This window comes from Bubalus kerabau, chromosome 7 (assembly GCF_029407905.1).
Source record: "Bubalus kerabau isolate K-KA32 ecotype Philippines breed swamp buffalo chromosome 7, PCC_UOA_SB_1v2, whole genome shotgun sequence".
NCBI classification, from domain to species: domain Eukaryota; kingdom Metazoa; phylum Chordata; class Mammalia; order Artiodactyla; family Bovidae; genus Bubalus; species Bubalus kerabau.
Window position 1 is genome coordinate 62,279,265 of NC_073630.1, and position 18,503 is coordinate 62,297,767.

An 18,503-nucleotide genomic window follows, 5' to 3' on the forward strand; every position below is an offset into this window, starting at 1 on the left:
TTTGGAGGACATTAGCCATTGGGTGTTAATGGGAGTGGGTCAGATTGCCCAGGTGTTATATATAAATAAAATCAGAGGCCGGGGACCTGGCCCTGAAGTCTATGTTTCTAAGTCAATTTGGTCATCGACAGCTCTTAGAGTCTGTTTGATAGGTTGTGGTTGCCAGTAAAGTTCATTCTATAAATTAAATTTCAAATCATGTTATACCACACTGACATTTTTTAATTAAACATTAATTAACAAAAATGTTTAAAATAGTTCATGAAATCTTATGTAGACTTGAGAATGTTCCGTTGATCTGACCTTTTACATGCCTTGACCACTACTCCAAGTGAAAGGTTCATTCAAGGCAAATGCCTAGAAATCTAGGAGCAGAGATTTCGTCCTTTATACTTGGCATTGAGAAACCAGAATTCTCCAGAGTTCAGAGATGAATAGAAGACCACTTAGAAAGGGTAAAATCCTTTCTTTTACCCTCTTCATGTAAAGGTAGGAAAAGGCTCTAAAATATATTTAATCACCAACTAGTGTTGAATACCTTTAATTTCACAATCTAGATAGAACCCCTTTCAGATATTCAAAATGCTAGTTACCAGTCTACCATGTTTACCAGTTAAAGCCCATGTCTGTAATTCAGTATGCTAATTTGCAAAGCCTCAGATGTTAATAGAGATGTGAATAATAGAAGTGCTCATTATAGCTGCCTCTGGAGTATGGCTTTCCTGATTAGGATACCAGCTGACCACCTGGACTATGTGTACTTTATTGGAATGCTTGAAGCAGTTGGGTTGCAACTTAAGGAGCTCCCACAATATGTGTGGAAACTGAAATCATCATAATAAGGGATAGATAAAAAAAGCAAGAGTAAGAAGATAGGGCATGGGAGCCAGGTCACGAGAACAGAATCTTTTAAGGATTGAAAAGTGGTTAAGCTTCTGGTGCTACTGAGAGGTCAAGAAATAAAGTGACTATAATGAATCCATAGCTCTGACCATGAGGGAGCCCTTGTGATCTTGATAAGGATGGTTTCATGAAACAGTGACCATGGAAGAGTCACTGTGGTGGGTGGAGGGAGTGGATTCAGAAGGTAGGCACCTTTTTTAAGAGGTAAAGAAGAAAGAAAGACATGGAACAGAAACCAGACAAGTTGGAAAAAAAAAAAATTTTGTCATCATGATTTTCATTTGCTTATTTTAAGATGGAGGATGGTGCACATAATTAAATGTGGGAAGCAGCCAGTAGAGAAAGGTTGAAAAGCCAGAAGAAAAGGGAAACCAACCTTCCCAGGCCCAGAGGAGATCAGATGGCGGTGATAATTACAACCAAGAGGAAGATACCACTTCCATTATGATAGAAGGGAAAGAAGTAATTGTGAGTGGGGGATACAGTAAAGTTAGACTTGTGTTGAAATGGGGTTTTGATATAGGCCAGTGTTTTGTCCATAAAAAAACACTACTCAGACTTTCAACTTGGTTTGAACAATTAGTATTCAATTTATTAAGGTTATAGAATCAAAATGTCAATTCTCCATAGTATTCATCTCACAAATCTTACTCTATTTAGAAGTCTAGCATAATTGAACACTCATGTTCAAGGGGCTTTTGACTAATGCTTGGTCCTTTATGCCAACTTAAACATGGTCAAATATTTTTTATCTACATCTATAAATTTAATATACTCTATCTACTTTTTAAGTACCTCATTTACCTACTTAAACAAGATCTTGCTGAGTACTTAAGAATTGTTGTAAATCTTAAATTTATAGAGTGGACTGAATGACCCCTTAGGTTCCATCAGTTCAGTTCAGTCACTCAGTCGTGTCCAACTCTTTGCAGCCTCATGGACTGCAGCACGCCAGGCTTTCCTGTCCATCACCAACTCCTAGAGCTTAACACAAACTCATGTCCATCGAGTCAGTGATACCATCCAACCATCTCTACATCTGTCGTCCCCTTCTCCTCCTGCCTTCAATCTTTCCCAGCATCAGGGTCTTTTCCAATGAGTCAGTTCTTCGCATCAGGTGGCCAAAATATTGGAGTTTCAGCTTCAACATCAGTCCTTCTAGTGAATATTCAGGACTGATTTCTTTTAGGATGGACTGGTTGGATCTCGTTGCAGTCCAAGGGACTCTCAAAAGTCTTCTCGAACACCACAGTTCAAAAGCATCAATTCTTTGGCTCTCAGCTTTCTTTATGATCCAACTCTCACGTCCATACAGGACTACTGGAAAAACCATAGCTTTGACTAGACAAACCTTTGTTGGCAAATTAATGTCTCTGCTTTTTAATATGCTGTCTAGGTTGGTCATAGTTTTTCTTCCAAAGAGCAAGCATCTTTTAATTTCATGGCTTGCAATCACCATCTGCAGTGATTTTGGAGCCCCAAAAAATAAAGCCTATCACTGTTTCCATTATTTCCCCATCTATTTCCCATGAAGTGATGGGACCGCATGCTATGATCTTAGTTTTCTGAATGCTGAGTTTTAAGACAACTTTTTCACTCTCCTCTTTCACTTTGATTAAGAGGCTCTTTAGTTCTTCTTCACTTTCTGCCGTAAGGGTGGTGTCATCTGCATATCTGAGGTTATTGATATTTCTCCTGGCAATCTTGTGTTTCATCCAGCCCCACACTTCTCATAATGTACTCTGCATATAAGTTAAATAAGCAGGGTGTCAATTGCAGCCTTGACATACTCCTTTTCTGGTTTGGAACCAGTCTGTTGTTCCATGTCCAATTTTAACTGTTGCTTCTTGACCTGCATATAGATTTTTCAGGAGGCAAGTAAGGTGGTCTGGTATTCCCATCTCTTTAAGAATTTTCCACAGTTTGTTGTGATCCACACAGGCAAAGGCTTTGGCATAGTCAATAAAGCAGAAGTAGATGTTTTTCTGGAACTCTCTTGCTTTTTCGATGATCAGCAGATGTTGGCAATTTGATCTCTGGTTCCTCTGCCTTTTCTAAAACCAGCTTGAACATCTGGAAGTTCACAGTTCACATACTGTTGAAACCTGGCTTGGAGAATTTTGAGCATTACTTCGCTAGCATGTGAGATGAGTGTAGTTGTGCAGTAGTTTGAACATTCTTTGGCATTGACTTTCTTTGGGATTGGAATACAAACTGACCTTTTCCAGTCCTGTGACCACTGCCGAGTTTTCCAAATTTGCTGGCATATTGAGTGCAGCACTTTCACAGCATCACCGTTTAGGATTTGAAATAGCTCAACTGGAATTCTATCACCTCCACTAGCTTTGTTCATAGTGATGCTTCCTAAGGCCCACTTGACTTCAAACATTATGCATAAATTTAGGTACATTTCAACTTAAAAATCAGAAGTCTGATAATTCAATTATTCATTTTTAATTGATTTTCAAAACATTGTCACTCTAATCATTCAAATTCCTTTAAGCATCAGTAGTACAAAAAAGAAGAAATATGCACAAAATGATTAATTGTATGACTTTCATGCTTTAAAACCTTTCGATACTTAATTTGAAATCTCCCTGGAGTTGAATGATGCATACTAACCAAGAAAGAAAATTCCTTGGGAACAACTGAGGCCATTTTTTAGCAAATATTTTAACAGAGGTGCTGGCATCTGAGCAATTTACATCCTCCCAAATGTCACACTGAGCCCCTCCTTAGAACAGCTGTGTCATGAGTTACAAAACTTAAAGAGGGTTTGGTCTCACAACTTCTTCTGTCCATATCCCAAGACCAAAGCTATATACATAGTCTCTAAATCTTAATCTAGTAAAGGAAATAGGACTATCAGGTTGGTCTTTATCTTTTAAAAGAGGTACATATATTTTCTATCTTAAGTGCTGAAAACCTTTGAATTTAATGGAATTCTAAGATGTATACATATTTTTCTACTTGATAACTTAAAAATAAATAAATGAATTTTCTATTTAACGATAAAGACCTTTAAATGGAATACCCGATATCTAAATGTCTTTTCTATTTAAAGAACTTGGAACTTGGTAGAATCTTGCACTCTTTCATCTTCTTAGGTGCACACAACACTTATAGATGTATCAGTGATCTCCAGTTGAGTTTTGGAGATCCCTCCTGATCAAGCCAAGTCTGATTTGCTGTTACAATATGACTCTTATTCTTCTGAGAGTTTAGGGGGAGGGGGCAGGAAGTTGACAGAGTTCTTATCAGATGGCTTCTATTTTCTCTATGGATTAGGATATAAAGTCGTCTGTTAAAGGAGGTGGGAGTTACATGGGTGAGGATGAGGAGAAAACTTTAAATTTTTCATATATGAAAATGGGATACCTGAGTAGATCCATGCTGCCTACTTTATAGTCTCATAAGCATGTGACATTAAAGCCACTTAAAGTGGAGACAGTACTCCACTGGATATATTTACAATCCATGTCAAACAGTTTATATGGCTTTTATGTTAAATGTACACATTTTGTTATTTGAGTATTTGCCATTCTTTGTAGCTGATCAAGAAGTCACAGCTCAATGTCAAAGAAGCTTTATTAATAAAGCAATTGAAGTAGTCACTTATACTGCAAAAAGTTCTAGACTCATTTAACATTTATTTCCATTTGCTAGTCAATTACCAGCTGTCAGAACATATTAAGTATTGTAAATTTGAGTCAGAAGCTGTCACCCCTAAGTGTATTAACTTTCCCTAATCACATAGGTAGTGATTTATCCCATGAAAGAATTATATTAATCACCAACTTACATCTGTCTTCATCATGGTATAAAATTGCCACTGGCTTCATTGCTCAAGTGAAGTAAATCAATGTAGACTCCAAAAATGAAAGCAGACTGTCATGAATCTTGAGTATTTCCATTCACGTTAACAAGCTTCTCATTGTTTCCAAACAGAAAAAAAAATGTCAGCCAACTTTCATAGCTTTTTGCTTCTTAGTGTTAAAACTGTAGTTAATTATTATTAACAGTTAACATTTCTAGAGTATTTATTATGTGTTAGCACTATGCTCACAGCTTTATGTGAATTATTTTTATTTTCACAATAAACCTATGAGGTTATTGGTTCTTATACTCATGGCTGCATTTTGTAATGTCGATGATGACTTTAAAAGACTTGAGTAATTTACTCGTCCAAAATGGTAGAGCCTAGAGTCAAACCCAAGCAATTTAATTGCATAATGTTTACACTTAACCAGTAGTCTACACTGATGGATGGTGTTTGATATTAATTAAGTGAATCAGTTAGGAATAGCATTTGGGATCGAATCTGCATTGCAGGCAGATTCTTTACCATCTGAGCCATCAGGAAAGCTCAACTAAAATTTAACATATAATGGCTTACAAAATAGTGATTTTTTTTTAAATTTCTCATTTAACAGAATGGCGATAAGCAATAACTCATTTGTTTAGTAGCCCACCAGGGCCAGAACTAGTGTGATTCCCTGGCCTGTCCCTTAAGGCAGCAAAAATGGCTGCTTCAGTTTTGAGCACTGGGTTAAAAGGAGAGGGGAGAGTTGCCACCAGCTGTAACTGTATAATTTATCATGACAGTGAACCCTTTCTCATTTATATCTCATTGGTCAAAGCTGTTTCACATGGCTGCTCTTATCTGAAAGGGTGGAAGACTGCGGGGGGAAAGTAGTTGGGGAGGATGATGGACCAGCCTTGGGTCAAAAGTTGTAGAATCTACAAACTCTGTAGGAATTTTTCACTTCCTCCTTAACTTCTTCCTTTCTTTTCTTGGAATGAAATCTCTGTAATTCTCTACCACCTAATGTATTTTTGCCTCATTTTGTAAAATGTATTCCTGGATATTAAGGGAGAGGGGTGATTCTTTTTTTTTTTTTGAGTCAGGATGCATTGGTCACAAGTTACAGAAACTATTACACACCTGAGAAAATCGATGAATTTCAGTCATTTATTCAACAGCTAAATTTAGCTGTTGAATAAATAAATAAGCACTCATTTACACCATGACCTCTTCTATGCTCTGTGGATATATCAGTGAACAAAAATATTGAGAGAAAGAGAGAAACACTGTGCTGGAATCACATAGAACCCAAAGGTAGGAAAGCCACAGAGCTTTGAAGACAGACAGGAACCAGGGGTTGAGAAACTACCTGGAATCCAGACAGCTTCCCTGAGCTTATCTCCTTCATTCTGCTCACTCTGCTTTCTCTTAATTCTTGGTCTGCATGGTGGATCTTCTATTCAAGCTGAACAAGAATCTGTGTCCCAATCCAAATATGTAGGAAAAAGAATTTGAATCAACTGTGCCCACCGACAGTGAGAGATACAGTTCCAGGGGTCATTGTGAGTGGGGTGGACACCTTGTAAGTTGTCTCCCTCAAAAGGCTTCCTGTTGCTGCTCCACATCTTCAAGTTTACTGATGCTTTTGTAGACAGCTTGCTTGCTACCATCCATGCCAAAGCTCCTCCTACCACCCTAAAGATTTGAAAGTTAACTCTATCTACCTTGAAGAGCACATTTTTTTCTAGTTCTGGGGAAAAAATTGCATGAGTCAAGGTTGTTTTGGAGTTTTTCAAGTCACTCTGTGCCCAAAGGTATTAAATCTTCCCCTCCCCTCCACAGCCCTGTCACTGTCTTCCAGATAATGGGAGATTTGGGTCTTGGTTGACATCAAATTCCCTTCTCACTTTAAGCCCTCAGATGCCAACACCACTACACATAAGTTTGATTCCAAAGTACACATTGCAGCGTGGATTGGTTTATTTTTTTATGGTCCTTATAAACTATAATCCAGTGAGATATGGCTGTTGGTGATTTGTTTAACCTTCTCTGTGTTTCAAACGAATGGATATTTTCCCATCCAGGGATAAACGAATTGCTGACCTTGTGGCTAATCTGGTTTTTTACAGGCTGTGGATTCCTCTCCACGTGGAGGGGGATGGGCAGGCTGGGGCTCCTGGGGCAAATCTCTGCTCTCGTCAGCATCTGCCACAGTGGGTAAGCATTATACATTGCGTTTGAATGGATAAAGTTCAGGGGCCAAATAGGATATGACGTTTTGATCATATCATGTACTGATAGAGTTTAACATTACCTCATGAGATATTTGGGATTCCCAGGTGGTGCAGTGATAAAGAATCCGCCTGCCAATTCAGGACACACAGGAGACGTGGGTTCAATCCCTGGGTTGGGAAGATGCCCTGGAGGAGGAAATGGCAACCCACTCCTGTATTCTTGCCTGGAAAATTCTATGGACAGAAGAGCCTGGCAGGCTGCAGAGAGATGGACATAACTGAGGGACTAAGCACACACACACACACACACACATGAGATAATAAGAGAAAATTGTTTTTAGTGTTTACCAAGTGCTTCCTGTATATTGATACATTTATTCTTCAAAATAACCCTATTAGGAGGTACTCTTATTTCCTCCATTTTAGAGATAAGGAAGCTGAATCACAAAGAGGTTAAACTTTATCCAAAATCAAGAGTAGCTGAATTGGGCTTTGAACCGCACAGTATGGCTTTTAACTATTTTATTATATTGCATCTTAGAATATAAGATTTGGGCTTTTATAATATGTTCTTAAAGCTTTGTTTATCATCCATTTGAACGTTTTAAAATATACAAATAGGCTACTCTCTAAAAAGGCATTCATCACAGCATATTGAAACACAAATAGAAAAGATGCAGGTAGGAAGAAGATACTTATCAAGGCTAATAGAGTTACTATAATTGAACATTGACCTTAACTCTGAGATTCTTGCCTGCCAGTAGATTATCTTTCTCACTGAATGATAAAACAAGACTTACGTTATTTAGGGGCTTCCCGGGTAACACAGCTGGTAAAGAATCTGCTGCAATGAGGGAGACCCCAGTTCAACTCCTGGGTCAGGGAATTCCCTCGGTAGAAGAGACAGGCTACCCACTCCAGTATTCTTGTGCTTCCCTGGTGGCTCAGATGGTAACGAGTCCACCTGCAATGCAGGAGACCTGGGTTCAAACCCTGTGTTGGGAAGATTCCCCTGGAGGAGGGCATGGCAACACACTCTAGTATTCTTGCCTGGAGAATCCCCATGGACAGAGGAGCCTCGCGGGCTACAGTCCATGGGGTTGCAAAGAGTTGGATATGATGAGCGACTCAGCACAGCACAGCACAGCTTATTTAGATAACTTTATTTTGGCTGCCAGTAGAGTGTCTTTCTCATTGAATGATAAAACAAGACAGCATATTTACATAACTTTATTTTCTTTGTATGAAATTTTTGAAGAAATGTCCTGCATTGGCTCTTATACTAAGAGAAAACATAATGACTGTGTCCTCATGAGTGAAGATTTGTCACAGTTATTCTTCATGTGACCATTTCTCGTGTATACTCTTCATGAACACTGAAGACATAGCATAAACATGTCTAAGATGACCTAGCCTCGACATTTCATCTTGAGGGTGGAGACTGACAGGCAGAACATAGGAAGCCACAGGTAACACCGCTTGCAGATCATCTAACTCAGGTGTTCTCATATAGTCTGTGGCATGAGGCTCTTGTGATGGGCCATGAATTGGTCCAATTCACTGTTACTCCTAAGTCAGTAGTCTCTGGCCCTACTCCAATGAACCGTGGTCACAGACAGCTGAAGGGGCAGGTATCTAATTTGATAGAATTTAGATGCCTGGAAGAATGGATTCATTGCATTCTCCTAATTCCATGCCTGTCAAGTATCAGGAGAGCTGTGGCAAGGAGTAGATGGTGATCAAATAAACATTGCTCTCTGCTGAGAGCCTGAAAAGCAGATTTTTTTTTTTTTCTTTTGCTAATTGAAGGGCCAGGTATACTGTGGATACTTTGGGTTGGCCAAAGACACAAACGAACTTTTTGGCCAACCCAATACATATGCAGATGGAAAAAATGAGTCAGATTAAAGTCGAGGAGCCTGTTTTGTTTTCTGAACAGGGCAGAGTCTCTTATTAGAGTGAGGACAGGCACTGCAAGCATCTTGCTTTCTAGCGAAAATGTTTGAGCTTTCAGTGACTCCCAAATGGATCTTGCCACTGACAGTACTCAGGACTGGCATGCTTTCTGAACCAAAACTAAAAATTTGGAGTCTAAAAGTTTCTGAAATTGTGATGTCATGGAACAGTGTATTACTTGATCACCAAGTTATACCACTCTCTTCATGCTTTATGTCATAAAACAGTATAATGTTTTGGGTGCTTCCAGTTACAATGGTGTCCAGAACTTCCTGACCCAGGGATTGAACTGACAACTCCTGCAGCTACTGCGCTGGCAGTCCATGGGGGTCACAAAGAGTCGCACCCGACTGAGCGACTGAATTGAACTGAATTATGGGAGTGAATCCCATCATATTCACAATCCTGTTCACTCTCAAAGACTCTTGTTCTCTAGAAGGAAAACTATGACAAACCTAGACAGCATATTAAAAAGTAGAGATATCGCTTTGCCAATGAAGGTCAGTATACTCAAAGCTATGGTTTTTCCAGTGCTGATGCTGAGTTGCTTCAGTTGTGTCCAATTCTTTGCAACCGTATGGACTGTAGCCCACCAGTCCTCTGTCCATGGGATTCTCCAGGCAAGAATACTGGAATGGGTTGCAATTTCTTTTTCGAATGGGAGAGTTGGATCATAAAGAAGACTGGGCGCTGAAGAACTAATGCTTTCAAATTGTGCTGGAGAAGACTCTTGAGAGTCCCTTGGACAGCAAGATCAAACCAGTCAATCATAAAGGAAATCAACCCTGAATATTAATTTAAAGGACCAGTGCTGAAGCTGAAGCTGTAATATTTTGGCTTCCTGATACAAAGAGCCGATTCATTGGAAAAGACCCTGATGCTGGGAGAGATTGAAGGCAAAAGGAGAAGAGGGTGGCAGAGGATGAGATGGTTGGATGGTATCACTGACTCAGTGGACATGAATTTGAGAAAACTCTGGGAGATAGTGGAGGACAGAGGAGCCTAGAGTTCATGGGGTTGCAAAGAATCAGATATGACTCAGTGACTGAACGACAACCACCACCCTCAAATTGGTGGTCGTGGGGAGACATGGGTGTATATGCCAGGGGTGAGAATCTTGGAAGTGATCTCTCAGTTCTACCTACCACACCTCCCTTTTCTGGTTGAAATTCTTAACAGTTACACCACCAATTCCAGAATCTTAATATTTTTTTAATGGCTCTAGCTACATGCTAGAATTTTGAAAAGCATTTTAATCTTGGCGTTTTCCTCTTGTTTATACCCACAACAACCAAAGGGCATATGAGGGAGAGCAAATAAATTTTGAAATATCGATACTCTAAAGGTCCCATTGGACAAACTGGAGCCATCTTTAGAGAAGTAGAGACTGTGTTCATCATCACTGGTCATCACAACCCGAATGAATGCAGTAGCAAGATAGTTGAATACCATCCCTAACTCATTCACAAGGTGTATTTTGGGGATTTCTGATTAAGATGGACTGTAACTTTACAAAGGAATAGTGGCTAAAATGATAGCAATGCATACTTTAAGATAAATATTTTTGTGGACCTGGTGGAGAACTAAAACTTGTAGCATGAGGGAAGGCTGAAGTCATAGGTTCCCAAGGCTGGAAACAAGCAGTGGAGGTGATTGGTGATTTGATTCCCCAAAGGTAACAGGGATCATGTGTCCCACAAGTGGAGAAGTGTAAGTTTATTATCACAGGGCAAAGAAACTTACTGGAAAACAGAGCACTCGCAACAGCCGACAAGCTCTTGAAGGTTTATAAATTGCCTGTGGAAAATAAAGGAAGAAAATAACCACACCTTCTATTGCAATTGATTGCTACTCAGAAACCTCATGTTACCCTCAGGGTAATTCCAGTAGCAGCTAAAACTGTACAAGACACAAAGTCCCTAATGAAATTCAGAGCTGTCGATTGAGCATTACAAATAGAAACCAGTACTGTTACAGTTGTTGAAAAACTGCAGGCACAATTGTTAGAGCTGTTTAAGAGTCGGCAAGAGAGTAATTAAAGAATGGAAAGATTTAGAGGTGGTTCTTTCTTGGAAAATTCATTGTATCAAGACTCATAAAACCTGAGAGCCCTGATCCCGACTGCCACTAACTTGTGATCACAAATAAGTGTCACTAACTAGCTTCACTATGCACTGAGCCTCTATAGGCTCAGCTTCCTTACTTGGAAAAGTATGTGTGGAACGACTTGAGAAATTCTAAGATTCCCTCCAACTTGTGAAATATAATGATTCCATAGACTGGTTCCATGTAGCAAGAGAAAGATATTTGTAACCACTGTGCTGAGTAGAAAAATATAGAAAATTGACTTTTTCTACACTGTATTTTTATACTTTATCTTTTGACTCAGTACTTTGACCCCCAAGATTACGAGGAAATGAAAAAGCAACCTTCCCAATGCTTATATAAAATCAGACATCTCTCAGCCAACAATTGTTTTTGGAGAGGCCATAACTCCTGTGTTGGTTTCATTTACAGCCACACTATTAATCACATTCTAAGAAGACTTGATCAGCTGCCACCCATGCCTTTGGATGAATTCATAAAATGCAATGAAAATGGTTATTATTTAAGATCCAGGCAGAAAACAGAGGCAGAAGGAAAATGTAAGGAAAAAAAAAAGAAGAAAAAGATTTTATGATAATTTCAAAGTACTATTGTGAGAAATAGATATGATTTTCCACAAGCACCATAGAGACTTGATTTATGTGTAGAATATATTGCTAAGTGATAGACTAGTAACCAAAATGAAAGTCGACAATGCTGAGACATATACAAATATGCCAAGGTAAAAATTCTGTAGTAGAATAGAGCAACTTATTTCCAGATACTACAAAAGGCCGACCTGTTTATTTAAAATTGTAGTTTTGACAGTTTTATGAGTCTCAACACCTTTATGCTAGGGTACCTGAGAAGGGCAAGGGAGAGCTGATCTGTATGTTTACCTTTTCAAAGTTATCATTGTTCTCCTTCCCTATCCACTCGTGAGGTACGTGGCGTTTTCCTTCTGCACGTTTTAATGAACACCTTCTACCAGCACTGTCAGAAGTAATGACAGTGTTTATCACAGAGAACGGCAAACTTGTCAGAATGACGCTACAGTAAGAACCCTTTGCCAGGTATTTCACTCTCCGTATCACATGGATTTGTTTTAAAGGTGATATTGCTGATGATGTGACAGTTCTCAAATATCAATACAAAAGATCATAGGATTAATGCTTGGAGTTTGTTCACAATCCTTTCAAACTATGAATAGGGCCCAGGGATTAATGAATTCCTGTGTGGTGGCAAAGCAAACACTGTGAGTTCAGAAACTCTTTTTGTAGATTTTGATCCCAAAGAGAAGTGAATACGTGATTACAGACTGGACATCAACCAGCATAATGGAGAGAGAAGACTTTCCCGAAAGGAAGGTTGACAGGCTCCACTTTTTCTGCCATGAAGTTTACTGCCATGAAGTTTGCTTCATGTTGAGTGCAGCAACACCATCTGTGTGTTTTTCTAAACAGCTACTTCTCACAACTGTTTATAATATCTTGAATTCATTGATAGTAGAGTCTGAAAGGCAGTTAATACTTTTAAATTGTTCTATTTCCAAAATTCACCTGAAGAAGAGTAGAAATTGGTGTAACCCTCAGAAGAGCAATTAGCACTACAGATGAAATCCTAAATTCATGAGCCTTCTATCCAGCAGCCCCGGTGTTGACTCTTTACAAACGTTTATTAAGATAAATGTGTAAAGATGTTCAATATGGAATATACTCATCAAATAGTTACCATGCCAGGCACTATTCTAGACACTTGAGATAAAGTAGTGAGCAAGTAAGAGAAGACCCTGTAGTAGAGCTTACAGACTAGTGGAAGGATGTGGACAATAAGCAATGCACATGCTGAGTAGGAAAATTATACAGAGGGTTATAGAGTGGGAAGTCTTTGAAAAATATAAAGTCAGGAGTACAGGTTAAAGAGTGGTGAGGGGTAGATCTTAATGAGGTGATATTTGAGCGAAGACCTGAAAAAATAAGGGATTCCATCAAGAATATAAGAAAAACCAGAAACTACTCGTGTATCCATCCGTACAGAATGTGAAACATGACAGAGTCATTCTGTGAAATGTTCTACATAACCATTAAAGAGAATGAGATAGGTCAGTGTCCCCAGTTGGATGCTCAGGGGAGAGACTGAGGCAAGAATGAGTGTACTGGAGTTTTACTGGGAAGGGCTCTCAGGAGCAAGCCTTGCAAAGACAGTGAAGGACTGGGAAAGCAGAACTGGGCTTTGGGGGCTTCCCTGGTGGCTCCTGCCAATGCAGGAGACAAGAGTTCGATCCCTGATCTGGGAAGATCCTACATACCATGGAGCAACTAAACCTGTGCGCCACAACCGTTGAGCTTGTGCCCCAGAGCCCGCAAGCCACAGCTACTGAGCCTGTGTGCCTCAGAGCCCATGCTCTGCCACGAGAGAAGCCACCACAATGAGAAGCCTGAGCACTGCAACTAGAGAGCAGGTCCCACTTGCCACAACTAGAGAAAAGCCCTTGCAGCAACAAAGACCCAGCACAACCAAAAATAATAAATAAATAAAAAGAAAAGTTTCTTTTTTAAAAAAAATGAAAAAGAACAGGGCTTCGGGAGAAGATGAACAATGATGCAGTTGCAGCCCATCCCATAGGAAGCTTGAGGGTTGGGGTGACTCTTCAGAGATGTCCTCTATTAATGCACAGGGCCAGGATTTTATATCACCAGCTCCCTCACTGACTAGTCCCTATAGTATAGTCTTGAGGGAGCCAGTGCCCTCTGGCAAAGGGCATTGCAAAGCAAGGTGTTGAGCCAAGGACCATCAGCAGGAGAGAACAAACACCAGAATCCCAGCAGCACACACAGCCTCCACCACCATCTGCTGAGCTGAGACCCCAGTGTCTATGGTGAAGCCAGGTCTGGGACACTTATATATAAGAATGTGCCTTTAAAAACTTGTTGCTGAAAGGAATCAGCAAAAAACAAATTGGACTTGTTATCTTTAAAAGGGAACAGGGTCTGGGGGTAAGGTTAAGGAAGACAGGGCCACTTACTTTAAGTTTTTAAGAGCCCCTGGCACTCCTCCTTGGAAGTCCCTCTCATATCACAATAATAAAACACATCCACACCCTTCATTAAATATATAATGTATATATAACTACAGAAGAGTTAAATTTACTTGAACTGTAGTTGACCAGTTGACTAATATTCCATTTTTTAATACATGTAAGTAAACATTATTTAATTTTTAATTTATAAATTTTCTTCATTGTCTTTTAGGACCAATACTTTTTCAGGTCTTAAATTCTTTCACATGTACTAAGTTGCTTCAGTCGCATCCAACTCTTTGCAACGCTATGGTCTACAGCCCACCAGGCTCCTCTGTCTGTGGGATTCTCTGGGCAAGAATACTGGAGTGGGTTGCCATGCCCTCCTCCAAAATCATTTCATAGGCATTTGTAAGTTCATAGACTCTATTACCTGTTAGGTCAATGGATGTTGTCTAGGGAAAAAGAGGCTAGCCCACCTTCTATTGTCTGTGTTTTTATAATCTGATTTTGCTAACATTATAAGTATCTATTTTTTAAAAAATCAACCAGAAATCTTAAAGGAATGAGATTATGGCATTTTTTATAGATTTTTTTTTTTTTACACATTCACCTTTTAAAAGAAAAAGAAAAAAATAAAATGAAAAAGAAGGAAATGTTATGTTAGAATTATAGCAATCTAAAAGGCGAGAGCCTTCTGAACAAGTTAGCTGCTGCCCTCGCTGGGGACCCTTTATCATGTGGGACCAGTGGAAGTACTCTCAGGGCCACCCAGTTATCCAGGGTGCTGGCATGAAACTGCTGTTGCTCCCCTAACTTACCACTTGGTCAGAGAGACCCTCCCACCAACAACAAATTATTTTCATCTTTCAGAAAGAGGGGAGACTTCCCTTCAAAGGGGTTTGATCTTGGTGGAAATCATAAGAAGTGAGACTGGCAAAAATTTTTGAGAAAAAAATTAAACTGAAGGTGGAAGACAGCACCATACAGTGTCTTGGGATCCATGCCTGAACAGAAATGATCCTAAGAGCATCAGGCTGTATCACCCCAAGGCATGGCTGGACAGGGCAGGGTTAGAGGAAGGTGTCACTGCAGGGTGACCTTCACCTTGCTCTTTGGTCAAAGTAAAATAACTCAAGCTAATTTTAGTGTAAACCAATGTTCTAATGGGCTTCCCTGGTGGCTCAGATGGTAAAGAATCTGCCCACAATGCAGGAGACCTGGGTTTGATCCCTGGGTTAGGAAGACCCCCTGGAGAAGGGAATGGCCTTTCACTCCAGTATTCTTGCCTGGAAAATCCCATGGACAGAGGAGCCTGGCAGGCTACAGTCCATAGGGTCACAAAGAGTTGGACACGACTGAGCGACTAACACGTGCAATGTTTTAAGAATGAGGATGCTCCTGATTAAGTGTCTGATTTGCAAGGAGTTATAGAAATAGGACTAAAATGACATTTAATCAGCTACAAATAGCATGTAAGACTTTATTAATATAACATTGTGATGGAGCATGTGAGAGTTAGAGTCAGAAAGATTGGTTTCAGATCCTGCCTCTGCCACTTCTTGGCTTTGGGATCTTAGGCAAGTGTTTTCACGTCACCAGGTATCAGTTTCCTCAATCATGAAACGAGTAGAATAATATTCCTTACTTTATCATGGAAAGATTATATGAGACAATTTACTATACTGAAAATAGGTTCCAGTGCCTGGGACATTGTGCTCAATAATGTGGACCCAGTACCAAGGGTTTCACATATTTCTCCTCAGTAACCTAACAAAACCCTGGGAGGTAGATGTTATCACCCTCCTTTCAGGAAAGATGCAGCAGCAGAGACTCAGCAAAGTCACCAAATCCACATGGCTAATAACTGATGGAACCAAAATTCCTCCACAAGACTCCTGACTCCTACGTTTAGGGCATTTTCCACTAGAGTATAGATGATAAGTTAAATACCAGACAATCATTTAGCATTTGTTTCTAATGATGCAGTATCACAGCATTATTATCTTACCTTTTTTGCTTTATGCACCTTCTTTTTACTGCAGTAAGTCAAAGGGTAGAGGATATTCATCTTTCGAATCATGGAATTTGGACGGGTTCACTTCTGGGGGGTTCATGATGTCATGTGAAGAATTCATGAGCTATACCCTAGACTATTACTCATGCTGGTTGTTTTTCTCTGTTATTGATAGACCCAAATCAGTATCTTTGAGAATAATTACTCTGTTAAAAGGCAACAATGACTCCATCTTATTCCTTGTTCTGGTCACTAGATGTCACACTAAGTAAAGTTTTAGAAGTTATTCTTCAAAGTAGGGTGTGGCATAGAGCCTAAACCTTAGCTATAAAAAACCATAGATTTATATTTCTAGTAGAATGTTGTAAAGACATACTTCACTAACAAAAGAATTCAGAAAAAAAGAATTGTTAGTTAGAAAATATAATTGGAGGAAATTTTAAGTATGTGCAAATCTATGTATCGATTACACCTAAATAGAGCTGTGTGTGTGTGTGTGTGTGCATGGTTGAAGTAGCAGCCTATTGTCATGTCCGTTCAACAAACACATTCTTATTATGCACATAGAATGGTATTTCCTTGCTGAAACAAAGAGGCAGGTGGTGTATATATATCCATGATTGTTTGTGTTCTGAGATGGTGAGAAGCAGTTCTTCCCCAGGCAAAGATTCAGACATGGTCCTAACCTGCAAGAGGTGGAGAAGGTGAAAGAGAAGGTAATCACAGTGAGGTTCGTAAACTGTGTATGATCTCGGGGAAGGATGTGAAGTCATCTCTCTTGAATGATTTCCACAAAGAAGATGTAGCAGTTGCCTCCTAGCCTTCTGAAATTTATTTATTCCTTGGTTTTAGCTCCCAGAAATCTAAATGAGAATCATGGATTGAGATTTGAATGTATGTTATTTCCTTTGGAATATATATGTGTTATATACATATATATATATATATATATATATATATATATATATATATGTTTTTAAAGGATGTCAAGGAATATGGTTTCAGTATATAAATGTTAGATAATTATATCCTGTGGGCTTTCCAAGTGGCTCAGTGGTTAAAAAATCCACCCACCAGTGCAGGAGATGTGGGTTTGATCCCTGGGTCGGGAATATCTCCTGGAGGAGGGCCTGGCAAATCACTCCAGTATTCTTGTCTGGAGAACCCCATGGACAGAGGAACCTAGCAGGCTACACTCCATAGGGTTCCAAAGAGTCAGACACGACTTAATGACTAAACAACAACAAAATTATATCCTGTAACTTAAATGTGTTACTGAAACTCCAATAAGTTTTCACTGAAATGCTTTAAACTAATTGAAATCAATTCAAGTCTTAGTTTTGGCAGTTATAGTGCATCTTTTTAAAAAGTAACAATAATGAATTCAAACTGTGTCTAATGATCTACACATGAGTATAGTTACATATTTCTGTATGTAATTAATGTTGTAAGCATTGTAAATAGTGTTTCCTAAGTTTCAGTGGTTTCTAGATAGTGTATAATACCAGGTGATTTCCACTGGATATAATTAATCCTATATCAGTTTGGTAAATTTCAGTGCTGTGATTAAGATTCCTCTATAAATAAGGTTAAAATTGATAAAATATGATTCTTTGGGTTTGAGGTTCATCCGTATCTTTCTCTCACTCAGGAGATGACAGTCGGTCATTTCAACAGTGTCCTCTATGACTAGACAGTTCTCTTTGGCTCTCAAATCATGTTGTGACTTGGGATTTCCCCGCCCCCCCCACCCCCCACCGCCCATGTATTATTATTGCTGCTGTCTTGGGTTTCAACAACCTGAGGTTGCCCAGGTCCCGAGTGACATTTTCCATTTTCTCCCCAGGCCCTGGGGGAGGTGAGTGCTGTGACGATGGCAGCCCAGGCTGCTTCTCCTTCAAGAGCTCAAAATAGCCACTTAAGACATCACTAGACGATCAGGGCTTTTTTTGTTTGTTTGGTTTGAGAATCATGGGATCCTCTAAAGAGAAAAAAATATTGTGCCAAAATAAAATGTAGATAAAACTATTTTTCTATCAAGCCAAGCAGTGTGTGTGTGTGTGTGTGTGTGTGTGTGTGTATTAGTGGGAGGGTAGATGGGAAGGTCAGCTCTGTATTCACTAAACTGTTATTGATTACCCACTGTGCTGAGCTCCAGGAAATACAGGCATTGTCCCCACAAAGATGGAGTAAGATCAGTGCCCCTCATCCTGACTATTCTTGTGTTTGGACTGTTACTGCTAAAGACAAATGTCAGGGCAACTGCAGTGTGCCCTTCCTGGTTTTCCCACCGGCCTGCCTTTGGATCTCGACATATCTCCAGACCGGGTTGTCACACACAGAGACTGTACTAAACAGATGACTAGAGCTTTGAAAGAGCTTGTTAAGGCGCAACTGATTTCAGTTCAACAGTAATTGAGCACCTACAATGGGATAGGCATGCAAAAAATCAAAACATAAATGATGCATACTCACCCTGAGAGA

The 18,503-nt window shown here is 39.5% G+C and overlaps 1 protein-coding gene across 4 annotated transcripts in view; it reads left to right on the forward strand.

The window, feature by feature from the left end:
* The window catches only part of FAM114A1 (family with sequence similarity 114 member A1), a 66,271-nt gene that overhangs the window by 13,830 nt on the left and 33,938 nt on the right, over nt 1–18,503 (forward strand). For all 4 annotated transcript variants that reach the window (XM_055588272.1, XM_055588275.1, XM_055588273.1 and 1 more), the window contains one exon: nt 6,838–6,925. In XM_055588272.1, coding sequence (XP_055444247.1) covers nt 6,838–6,925 — 88 coding nt within the window. The remainder of the gene's footprint in view (nt 1–6,837; nt 6,926–18,503) is intronic.